This window comes from Crinia signifera, chromosome 12 (assembly GCF_055691185.1).
Source record: "Crinia signifera chromosome 12, ASM5569118v1, whole genome shotgun sequence".
Lineage (NCBI taxonomy): Eukaryota > Metazoa > Chordata > Amphibia > Anura > Myobatrachidae > Crinia > Crinia signifera.
Window position 1 is genome coordinate 25122133 of NC_139228.1, and position 12879 is coordinate 25135011.

The window sequence follows — 12879 nt, forward strand, 5'->3', positions numbered from 1 at the left end:
GAATAGCACAGCTGACAGCTATTTGAGAGTTTTTATTGCATAGCCACCACCGTTTTTTTTGGGGATCTGCATCGTATCGCCTCCAGAGATATTGAGGTCTGCATAACAAAGCCCTCAGAGATTCGGGATGGGTGTAATAGGTTCCACGCTAATGGTGAGATTACTAAATTTAATGCAAAATAGATTTTAGATCTGCAATGCATAGTGGTCACTGGGAGGCTTTCTTTATTGTATATTGGTCAATAGAAAGCGCTGTATTGATGAAAGTCACTGTATTGTATGCTGATCGCTAAGATGATATCTGTATTGTATATTTTTCACTAGAACACTCTTTATTGGGTATATTGTGCTGTAGAATGCTCACCGTATTGTGTATGTTTAACTAGAATTATTTCCTGTGCATGGATTATTTGGTCTCGGTAGAGGTTACCCATTTATTAACAAGATCAGTATCCGTGCAGTCACAAAATTAGTTTTGTTTTTGCACTCATATAATACCCCTTTCACATTGCACTTTTAAAACGGTATATTGCCGTTTTTTTCCCCATTTTAAAACGTTTAAGGCTGCAATGTGAAAGTGCCAAAGTTGATTTACCGGTTAAAGATAACCGGTATTTCAACACGGTTAAAAAGCAGAGTCCTACACGTTTTAAAGCCGTTTTTTAGGCAGTGTGAATGGCTCTATTTCAATGGCTTGAAACGTGTCCCTTGGGGGTTAAACGGGTTGAATTTTGAATGGTATTAAATGATTTTTAAAACGGTTTTCACCTGCAATGTGAAAGGTCTCAATGCTCAGACCTGTTTTAAAGTCTCATTTAAGAATACCGTGTCATTACCCATGTCTGCAATGTGAAAGCAGTATTACCGGTCTATTTCCCTTCTCCAACTACTATTGATTTTGTTTTTTTGGAAAGATTTATAACTTCTGCATTGGTGCCTGTTATTGTTTAATTCCAACACTTTTCTTAATTGTATACAAGCAATTAATATAGGTTATGTACTGTATACTATCCACCAGAATGGCAGGGTGTATTTTTATTAATAATACTTAATGTTTACCTAATAAAAAAATAAAGAAAATCAGAATTAACGCAAACAAGTCTAACCTTGATTCTGTCATAGCCTATATCAGTTCTCCAAAATATACCAGTGATGCTATACCCGCATTCCAGTACTCCATGAACCTTAACAGATATGTTACTGGCGGTCAGAAATCTGGCTGACAAATCTGCCGTTGGGATTCCTAGGGGGAAGCTTAGGGTTAGGTTGCGGTCGAGTGTTTAGTCCTCAAGTACGTTAATGACCCGCAGAAGCGCGCATCGCCGTCGGGTGTAGCATACACACTGGGCGATATAATGAGCCCTATCCTTCAGAAGGGTCAAAATGTGCAATATTGCTCATTTTATCACCCAGTGTGTACAGGCATTGAGATTTGGGCAAATTATTTTGTTTCTGTGCAGGGTAAATTCTAGCTGCTTTATTCTTAAGGCCCCCATACATTAGGCCGACTTGTCCTAGGGACAAGTCGGACCCAATTTACCTGCGAGCCGCCTGGCAGCTCCCCGGGAGGCTCACATACAATTTGGCACTTGATGTGCCATTTTTTACATGGGATAAATCGCATCCGATTTATCCCATGTTAAAAAAAACCCGGGGAGCTGCAGGGCGGTGAGGAGTAGTGGGGGCGGGCAGCGGCAGTAGTGGGGGCGGGCAGCGGCGGCGGGGGCGGGCAGCGGCGGCTGCGGTGGTGGGGGCGGGCGGCCAGCGGTGGTGGGGGCGGGCGGCCAGCGGTGGTGGGCGGCCAGCGGTGGTGGGGGCGGGCGGCGGGTGCGGTGATCGCTGCTGACCTGGCCGGGCAGTGTACACATAGCAGCAGCGGGGACGGGCAGCGTAGTGGCGGCTATTAGATTTTTAAAATACTTGTCAAATGACCGGCCGCTCTCTGATTGGCCGGAGAGCTCTCAGCCAATCAGAGAGCGGCCGGTCATTTGACAAGTATTTTAAAAATATAATAGCCGCCACTACGCTGCCCGTCCCCGCTGCTGCTATGTGTAAGTAAGTACACTGCCCGGCCAGGTCAGCAGCGCTCACCACACCCGCCGCCCGCCCCCACCACCGCTGGCCGCCGCCGCTGCCCGCCCAGTGTCTGCATGCATATGCCTGTCAGGTGGCAGGCATATGCATACAGGGAGGTCGGACGTGATCGTATGTGCTGACCGTCCGACCTCCCTGATCCGGTCCGATGCGCATGGGACCGCGCATCGGATTGGATCAGATATCACACACATACGATTTTGGGCCGATTTCATCCGATTATCGGCACAAAGTGCCGAAATCGGATGAAATCGGACCAAAATCGCATAGTGTATGGGGGCCTCTACACTGCAGTTTAGATTTCAGTTTGAACACACCCCACCCAAATCTAACTCTCTCTGCACATGTTACATCTGCCCCACCTGCAGTGCAGCATGGTTTTGCCCATTTGAGAAAGATTTTGCTTTTGCGATCATCTCTGGCCCACAGACAGATCGATAGATGGGAAAATGTACTAACATCACATTTATTTCCCCTTGTGCTTTAAACAAACTATAATTAAACTGTAATGTGTAAATGGCATGTATTATTGGGGACTGTAATTAGTGGCGTTTTATAGGAGGATGTCTGGAATTTCCTGCTGCTAGTAAATGACACGCTTCAGCGTCTGTTCCCAGTGTCACACAGGTGACATCCGTAAAGCCCGGAATGCAATAAGGACAGTATTGTAACAGGAACAAAGACTTTGATTATCAGAAGGTTCCAGGCATGTCCCTGATGATACTAGGGATGGCGCTGATAAACGGCAGACCGATGTTTGACATGAAGTCCACGTGCTATTTCCTCGGACTGTATTGCAGTGTGGATAAACTGTCTTCCTGAGAAATGTACCGATTACATGGCACTGAGTGTTCATGTCATTTGGGATGTTTGGCGATTCACAGCTGGGAAAAAGGGGGGGGGGGGGCAGTGTCAGAAATCTGTGCACCTCTTCTTTTGGAGAATCAGGTTTCCTAACGAGTAACATGGCAGGGAAATACAGTCGCTAATTGACACTATGAAGGTCAACATGGACCTTAGATAGACACATGGAATAGGTCGACATGACTAAGGTCGACAATTATTAGGTCGACAGTCAAAAAGTTGGCATGAGTTTTTCATGATTTTTTTTTTGAGCCGACATGTGCCGACAGGCGGTATTTCATACCCTACCATCCACTAGGGCAGGGATGGCTAACCTTGGCACTCCAGCTGTTGTTGAACTACACATCCCAGCATGCCCTGCATCAGTTTTAGCATGGCCAAATAGCAAAACTGTAGCAGGGCATGCTGGGATGTGTAGTTCAACAACATTTGGAGTGCCAAGGTTAGCCATCACTGCACTAGAGCATTGTGGGAGAATAAAATAGTGCAGCGAGGGACGCGGTACATTGATACGGTGGCCATGACACATTACGGTGAAATTCGGGTCAATTTTTTTTTTTTTTTTAAAAACCCTCATGTCAACTTTTTGATTGTTGACCTTCCAACCATGTTGAACTTAGCCACGTCAGCATATTTCAGGTGTCGTCATACGCCGCGTCGATCTTCATACAGTCGGCCGTATGACCCATACCACATGGCAACTATGCAATCGCATGTGGAACAGTAGAGAACTGGTTACAACTCTATGGAATCTGTTATTCCTATAGTTGTTCTCCTATGAGTGCCAGTGCTGCGTTGTGTTTGCCCTGGGAGGAGGAGCAAGGATAGGAAGAGGGAGGTGCTGCAACATCTCTATTCCTGCACTGTGTACATCCCGTCATCTCTATGCTGTGCCCAATAATATGCCTGCCTCTGTCACTGTGATCTCACCCTGCTCTTCCTTTCCTCCCCAGCAGACCTGCTCATGGCTGTACCACTCTCCCCAGACTCGCCTTGGAGTTAAAGCAAATCATCCACTGCACCTCACACCCCAAACTCCCCCAGGTTACTCCCATACGGATGATGATGCCTCTGGGACAGCTCATCAAAGGAGCCACGTTGGACGAACTCATACAGATGTGCATTCAAACTTTCGGTGAGTTACCAGAACTTTCCCCCTGGGCTCCAGTTTATCCGTAGAATTAAACGATTTTATTTCCCTTGGGAAAACTCTTTTCCCTGTACATTAAGGGTTCTTAATGCTGGCAGCATGGTAAGGCGGAAGAGATACTGTAGCTTCAGCCTATGACGCCAGTCATAGCAATGGATTTATTTTCCCTTGTTTGTGTGAACAGACGTATTCCCTTATACAGGACTGGTATTCCCCCGTTGAGTGTCTGAACCGCCTGCCATGTCACAGATGTATTGTTGGTGTTTAATCCACCGGGATAATAAGACTGTGTTTGTCCTGCTCCTGTTCCTTTGTTTTCTCTTCCTGTATCCTGAGAAGTTTAGTGCTATAAATACGTGTACTCTGAATACAATGTAAAACTGGAGGAATAAGCAACCAGTAGTAAATGCACGCTCAAGGGTAGCTTGTATTGTTTTTTAATGTATTAATTAGGCTATAGCAATATCTCTGTGGTTTTTATTGCAGATGGGGACAGATTCTGTCAAGCAAATAATTCGGTGTCTGCAGATGCATTTATATTTTTTCTCTGCAGGGTAAATACTGTCTGCTTTTGCATGTAGCCGGCAGATGTTATTTTACAATTTAGATTTCAGTCTAAGCACACCCAGGAACTTAGGTTTCTGTATGTTCTGCAGCAGGGTTTTCTTGTTACTGGCAAATATATCTGTCTTTATGGTATGTTGGCACCAAACAACAGTCATGCAATCCCAAGGGTCCCGTGCAAAATTAGGCAAATGTTTCTGCAGGGGGACAGAAGTAAATGATTTGGAATTGTGAGCTTGCACAGAATTGTCCAGTTTAGCTTAGAACATCTCTACGATGAAATGACTTGTCCAAGGTTAGAAGGAACTAGAGCAGTGATTTTCAACCACTGTGCCGTGGCACACTAGTGTGCCTTGAGCTGTTCTCAAGTGTGCCCCCAGATCTATAGATGCCCAAACCAGTTCACAGCCACCACCAGTTCAACTGTTATTTACTGGTCTCTTATTTTCATGTATTTTATTTTTGTTACCTGTGGGGACTAGTGTGATTGTTTTTTATATGGGGGCCAAAAGGTTTGTTTTTTTTCCTGTGTGGGCCAATGTGTTTTGCCCTGTGGGGATCTCATGGTGTGCCTTGGCAATTTTAAAAATGTATTTGTTGTGCCGCAAGGTAAAAAGGTTGAAAATCACTGAACTAGAGGTTTATAGTCTCTAGATGTCATTTCTCCTAGCCGCAGACCTGCTTCTTTTTAGTCATCATTATTACTTCCTTTCTGTAGGGTAGTACAAGCGGTGGCACTTACACGCACAAATTATAGTGATATTTAGGTCAATTCAGTGCATTTCTCTGACCCGTTGTAATCTAGTTCAGGGAATTTGTAGCTCTACTTGGTGGATACTCCATTAGTGTTCACTGTAGGCATAGGTGTGCGCACATTGAGTGTTAGGGGTGCACAGGCACCCCCTAATGCTTTGCACACCCTTATGAACACCTCCCTGCTGCTAGTAATACCAGCAATACCTTTTACAAAAGACTTTTTCTTTTTAGAACTGTATTTCATTAAAAGAATGAATCAATTATGTGTATCTTGCATTGTTACTTGTACTAGACCATTATCATATCACTACATACCTGCTCATCCATATATGTTTGTGACTTTATTTGCATGTACTGTTACACAGAGTAATTAGAAGATTAACACGGAAATAGGTAGGAGATTATGGTGTGTAAGACATACCCAATGGGCGGTGTTAGATACACCAATAGGTGGTTCTAGACACACCCCTTTGATGGTGCACCCCCTAATAAAATGTGCTGCGCACACCTATGACTGTAGGCTGTTCTAGCATGGCGCCGCCCACTGCTCGTTTTTTAAAGGGCAAAACTTGCTTGGCCGTTTATTGGCGCCCAGCTAAAACAGCCGGGATCTATTCAAGTTGACCAGGAAGCTTGGGGGGTAAGTCCAGCCCCTCCGTAGGTGGCAGACACACACCCAACAATGACGATGGTGGCCTGGGCCCGTCTACATTAGTGATGTTGACAGCCTGGGCCCACCCACATTAGTGACAAGCTCAAGCTGCCCTCTTTACCCCCTCCACCCTGTCCTGCTGTGATCCTGGAGTTAACACGACTCCATGAAAATTTGGTTCCGGATTATGAGTTCTACAGTGTCAGACAGATAGACAGTCAGTGATTTGACATCAAAAGGTTGACATCAAATTGCAAAAAGTTTACACGCAAAAGGTCGGCATGCAAAAGGTTTTATGTCTGTGTCGACACATTAACTTGTGGATGTTAACCCCTTGAGTGGTGGGTTTTGCTGGGGCAGGACAAACCTACCAGGGCAGGTTTGTCCTGCCCCAAGAAACCCACCACATGAAGTTGTAAGCCTCCCCTCCCTCACCTCTGCTTCGCGTTAGTAACCTGGAGCTTCCCTGCCGCCGCTGTCCCCGCTGAGTTTGCCGGCCGCCTGACACTTTCAGCAGTGACGTCGGCGTCGGCAGGCTGGGGGATGTTCGCAGCGGCTTGGAAGGACTCAGGTGACTGAACTCTCCCGAGTCCCCGCGAGCCGCCCTGAACATCCCGAGCCTGCCGCCTACGTCACTACAGGTCAGATGATTGGTGGCTGGCGGCGGGGAAGCTCCGGCGTACGATCGCCGGAGCAGAGGGACCGGGGGGGGGGACAAGAGGGGTGGGGGAGTGACTGAGGAGGGGACCCCTAAGGTAGTGCGCCAGTGGTGGAGACACCACTGGCGCGCACCTACATAGTGGTATGCCCGGAAATTTTACGGGACAGCCCGCTGCGGTGGTTAAAGTATGAAAAAGTCCCAAAAAATCTTAGAATCTCATATTGACCTTTTCATGTTTCGACCATTGACAATGGCGGCCTTGTGCGTGTCAACCTATTGACTGTCTAGACACTGTCGTCCTATACTGAAAATATGCCTAGTGCGTTCCGAGCACATCAGGGCTGTGCAGTGGCGGCTCCAGGGGTGGGAGCTGCAGCACAGTTCAAAATTCAAATAGGAGAGCGACACCCCCTGCCAGTGAGTCAGATTGGATTGGCAGTTTGTAGTAGTGGGTGTGGCTCCCCTATTTGAATTTTGAACCATGCTGCAGCCCCCCCCCCCCCCCTGGAGGCTCCTGATGGAAATTGTTGGCACTTCTGCAAACATTTGGCCGGGGATATTGATTAAACAAAGAGAAATGACAGTTTAGGATGAAAACATCCAGTGAGGGAAGTGACACAATGTGAAGCAGCAGGCTGGGTTTGTTTTACACATGTCCGGATATCTGGTGCTAGAGTAAGGTGATAACCGCATGGGGTCTGCTTTGTGTGATTACCAGTGAGGTAGTCATGTTGTCTGCTGAGGGCAAGTAATTCCACTGGGTGATAAGTGCAGATTAGGGCATATCCTCCGAGACACTGATTGCAGACCTGTATGAAAGGACACGTGAGAGAGACTGGAAGTGTCGCACGTATCAGGGGCTGATGGGAAAATACATCTTCAATGAAAGATCCGCTTTTCTTAAAATAGAAGTAGACAGCGGATTTAGGTAACATTCACAAATATTTAAGACGTCTAGTACAGATGTCATCAGAACGGACAATGGCCCTTATTCTGGTTCACTCACAAAGGCAAATTCCTTCTCAAATGGACAAAACCACGTGCACTGCAGGGGGGCAGATGTAACATGTGCAGGGAGAATTAGATTTGGGGGAGTTATTTTGTTTCTGTGCAGGGAAAATACTGACTGCTTTATTTTCACACTGCAATATAAATCTCAATTTGAAGTAAAACCCCTCCCAAATGTAACTCTCTCTGCACAAGTAACATCTACCCCACCTGCAGTGCACATGGTTTTGTCCATTTGAGAAGGAATTTGCCTCTGCGACTGAACCAGAATAAGGGCCAATATCTGAGATAATGTCATCATGAGCAGGGGTTAAAGTGATGAGGAACGGAGTGAAACGGAGTGCCACCACCTCTGATGGTGAGGTGGAACATTTTAACCTCCACATTGGCCCTGCACAGTAATTCTCACAGAAAAGCATTGTAGTTTGCAGGGGGATGCCAAATACCCTACCACTGGCCCTGTCTTTGCCTAATGGAGGGATGGGGGTGTAATTAGGTGGCATAGGGAAATGAGTTCCCCCACCTCTGCATGACCACTTTATGCCCTTATCATGAGAATGTTTTCCCATATACTCTGAAGACTTCCGCTCAAAGCAATTTGTGCTTTGCAAAATATGGAATTGTAACTATCTGGGCAAATGCAATTTTTTGATCAGATGTCGCCTGTTTCTTGATCTGGGGTCCAACCTGGATTTTTAAACACAGCTTCAACCAGTGTCCTAGCTAGGGACCCCCTTTCCCGATACACCTTGGAGCAAGAAAATTACTGGTAATAGACACAACAGGGAACATCAGGGTGTGGGACCAAATGGTCTCGTCGTTAGGCTCCACCCGCAACATAGAGAAAAACACACGATTTGCAGGTCTGTATTGAGAGGTCATATAGCTCTGCCTCTTCATACAGCTCTTGCAATAACTGGTAAGTAACTTTCAACCAGGAGAGCCACCTACTCTTCAAAGGTTGCAGGAGTTGACCCCAAAAATCGTGAGCCTCCAACACTGCCAAACAAACATTTCCAGTCTCTAATCTCTGTTAAATCTCTTCTCAACCCCCCTACTACAATCTACACAAAGGATGTTACGTTTCTACTTGAAGAACAAGATCCGGAAGATTTTACAGGAAATTGGTATCTTCTTCCTCAGCCAGATAAATCCCTTCCCTGAACCCACTCATTATCTCCCACATTGATTATCGCAAGTCATCTTACTGGTCTGCCGCTATGCAGACTTCACCAGTGGCGTCCCTACTTGTATCCACACCCGTGGCCTTGTGGCCCTAATCCCTCGTTTTCATCACAGAGGGATCTGGAAATGTTGAGCTGCAACCGGGACCCAATCAGTCTGCAATGCCTGGATGCAAGCTGGTTCCGATTGATAGATGACAGTCAGTAGATCTACCCCAAACGGTGGATAGGGCCAAAAGGGGTACTTATGAGTTATCCGGGCGCCCGATTTCTAAATCGGGTCGGATCGGGCACATCGCATCGCATCGCATGCGACCATCGGATGCGATGCGATGCGATGACCCGATTTTTCCATAGGAATCAATGTTAAAATGGACAGAGTCCATTTTAACATGGAATTCAATGGGAAAAAGGGGTCCTTTTCATACCCCTACTATCCAAGTGGGCATGGAGTTGGATATAAACCTGTGGCGAGCGTAGCGAGCCACCAAGCCCGAAGCGTGGCGAGCGTAGCGAGCCCCGCGAGGGGACATAGAATACCGTCCCCTCGCGGGGCTCGCTTCGCTCGCCACGCTTCGGGCTCGGTGGCTCGCTACGCTCGCCACAGGTTTATATCCAACTCCATGCCCACTTGGATAGTAGGGGTATGAAGAGGACCCCTTTTTCCCATTGAATTCCATGTTAAAATGGACTCTGTCCATTTTAACATTGATTCCTATGGAAAAATCGGGTCATCGCATCCGATGGTCGCATGCGATGCGATGCGATGCGATATCGCATCGCATCTGATTGTATGCCTTAACTTAAGGCATACAATCAAAAAATCGGGCGCCCAGATAACTCATAAGTACCCCAAAAGGTCAACATGGAACAGGAACCAAAGAACAGGAATCAAGTGCCCAAGCTGGTTTCTTTATAGTATCGCCACAATATCCCTTTTAATGCGGCACACGCATGATTTACACGGGTTCTGTGGCTGAAGGGTGAAATGTAGGCATGACTTCAGCCAGCCACTGAAAATGTATGAATCATTGGTGTCCCAGATTAAAGGATTTTTATGGCAACTCCTCATTAATGACCTCCTCTGCTTCTGCATATTGCTAAACGGAGGCCCTTAAGTGGACCCGTTTGGTAGAGTAATGCCCCATACACACTAGCCAATCCCCCCTCCCCCCACTGACGATATTGGCGGCATTGGGGACCTGGTTGGGGGACAGGCATTGGCAAGTGCATACACACAGCAGCATCTGACTAGGGAGGGGGTCATTAATGATGCCCTGAACAATGTTTTGACCAATATCATTCAGAAGGACCAAAATGAACAATATTGGTTGAAAAAACGTACCGTATGTACGCACCTCTAGAGGCATAGGCCAGGGCAGGAGTTCTGTAGGTTCAGAGCTCTGTAGATGCGGAGAGCTGAAATGTCAGGACCACAGCACCAGCCAGAGGAGCGTTTGATGTGAGGAGCTCCAGCTGTGTCCAATCAATACGGCATTACATCAGGGCACTTTGTTGCTGTTTGTTTGAAGCCGTTAACTGTTTCTCGGAGGAAGCATATTCTTAGCATACTGCAAATATAATAAAACATAGTTTGCTGAAATAGTTGGTGTGTATTGATACTGACTTCCCAATGGGAGGCCACCGCCATTGCTCCAGCACTTGCCAATTCCGTCTCTTCCGCTTGGTCCCGTCACCCTCGGTGTCAGTGGGTACACACGTCGTCTAGTTTGTATCCAGTGTAAGTATCTTCTTTTGGATATTCCACGCATGTTTATATTGTTCTACTGTGTTAGTTGGGTATTCAATCCTGGGTCATGACTTTTGGGACGTCCCGACAGCCATGACCATGGCCCATTTTGGTCCGGCTTGACTGTTATTCGGCAGGCGGGATTCAATGTTGAACAGGGGGCGTGTCCGTGGAACCGTGGATCGTCGGGATACAGCCGTGATCTCGACAATCCATGGCCGTTGTCAGCAAAACGGGCCCGACTGCTTTTAAAGTTGGGCCTGTTGTGCCGATATGCCTCTTCAAGGCAGCATTGAATAGACAACGGCCGTTATCCCCCCCCCCCCCGTCAGTAATAGCAGTGGGGGATTGAACACTGCCTTTAGCCTCTACCACCTCTGATGGGAGGCTATTCCACTTATCCACTACTCTTTCTGTAAAGTCATTTTTCCTCAGATTTCCTCTGACCCCTCCCCCAGTGTCAGTGCATGTCCTCGTGTTCTAATACATGCACCATATTGGTTGCTCTTCTTTGGGGTAAGGGTCATTCGGTCGACCAATATTAGGTTGACATTTATTTATTGTTTCTTATGTAGCGCAGCAGATTCCGTTGCGCTTTACAATGAGACATGCATTTAGGTTGACCATTAAAGGTCTACATGTTTTGGGTTGACACATGAAATAGGTTGACATGGTTGGATGGTCCACGCACGCATTAAGCCCACAATGGCAAGGTCGACATGAGTTTTTTACATAGTCAACATGGACATTGTCAACGTGTACCGGCTCCCCTCGCATGGATCGCCGTGCTTCGGGCATGTTGCCTCACTTCAATCAGCACACTATTTTGTTCTCCCATCACGTAGTAGTAGATGACTTTTTGACTGTCGACCTTCCCATTGTCGACTTAATGCTTGTGTTGACCTTTTAAACATATCGACCTTTAGTGGTTGACCTTCTTTGTACGGCCTCTTATATCCTTCTGGAGATTTGGTTTCCAGAACTGGACACGGTATTCTAGATATGGTCCTACCAACAACCTATACAGAACTGGACACAATATTCTAGATGAGGCCGTACCAACAACCTATACAGAACTGGACACAGTATTCTAGATGAGGCCGTACCAACAACCTATACAGAACTGGACACAATATTCTAGATGAGGCCGTACCAACAACCTATACAGAACTGGACACAGTATTCTAGATGAGGCCGTACCAACAACCGATACAGAACTGGACACAGTATTCTAGGTGAGGCCGTACCAGTGACCTATACAGAACTGGACACAATATTTTAGATGAGGCCGTATCAACAACCTATACAGAACTAGACACAGTATTTTAGATGAGGCCGTATCAACAACCTATACAGAACTAGACACAGTATTTTAGATGAGGCCGTACCAATGACCTATACAGAACTGGACACAATATTCTAGATGAGGCCGTATTAATGACCTGTACAGAACTGAGCACAGCACTCTAGATGAGGCCGTACCAGTGACCTATACAGATCTGAACACAGTACTCTAGGTGAGGCTGTACCAACAACCTATACAGAACTGGACACAGTATTCTAGATGAGGCCGTATTAATGACCTGTACAGAACTGAGCACAGCACTCTAGATGAGGCCGTACCAGTGACCTATACAGATCTGAACACAGTACTCTAGGTGAGGCCCTACCAGTGACCTATACAGAACTGAGCACAGTATTCTAGATGAGGCTGTACCAATGACCTATACAGAACTGGGCACAGTATCTAGATGAGGCCGTACCAGTGACCTATACAGTAGCATTATTACTTCTAGTTTCTTGTGACCGATTCCTCTCTCTATATAACCAAGCCTCTGACTTCCTTCCTCATTGGATTGTTACCTTGCTTGCCTGACATCAAGTCATATGTCATGGTGACCCCTATACACCTTTCCTCCTCAGTAGTTTGCATTATAGTACCCTTAGGGGGCCGATATAGTTTTTTTTGCAAAATCAAACTCCTTCTTTAATGGACAAAACCATGTGCACTGCAGGTGGGTCTGATGTAACATGTGCAGAGAGTTACATTTGGGGAGTTATTTTTGTTCTGTGCAGGGTAAATACTGGCTGCTTTATTCTTACACTGCAATTTAGATTTCAGTTTAAACATACCCCACCCAAATGTAACTCTCTCTGCACATGTTACATCAGCCGGACCTGCAGTGCAGCATGGTT

General features: G+C 46.4%; 1 protein-coding gene across 4 annotated transcripts in view; it reads left to right on the plus strand.

The window, feature by feature from the left end:
- Nucleotides 1-12879, plus strand: part of RASGRP1 (RAS guanyl releasing protein 1) — a 93057-nt gene that overhangs the window by 56114 nt on the left and 24064 nt on the right. For 2 of the 4 annotated variants that reach the window (XM_083167762.1, XM_083167760.1), the window contains one exon: nucleotides 3912-4093. In XM_083167762.1, coding sequence (XP_083023888.1) covers nucleotides 3912-4093 — 182 coding nt within the window. Of the gene's footprint in view, nucleotides 1-3911; nucleotides 4094-4594; nucleotides 4663-12879 lie in introns of those variants that run through there. The other 2 variants (XM_083167763.1, XM_083167761.1) reach the window with 2 other exon arrangements.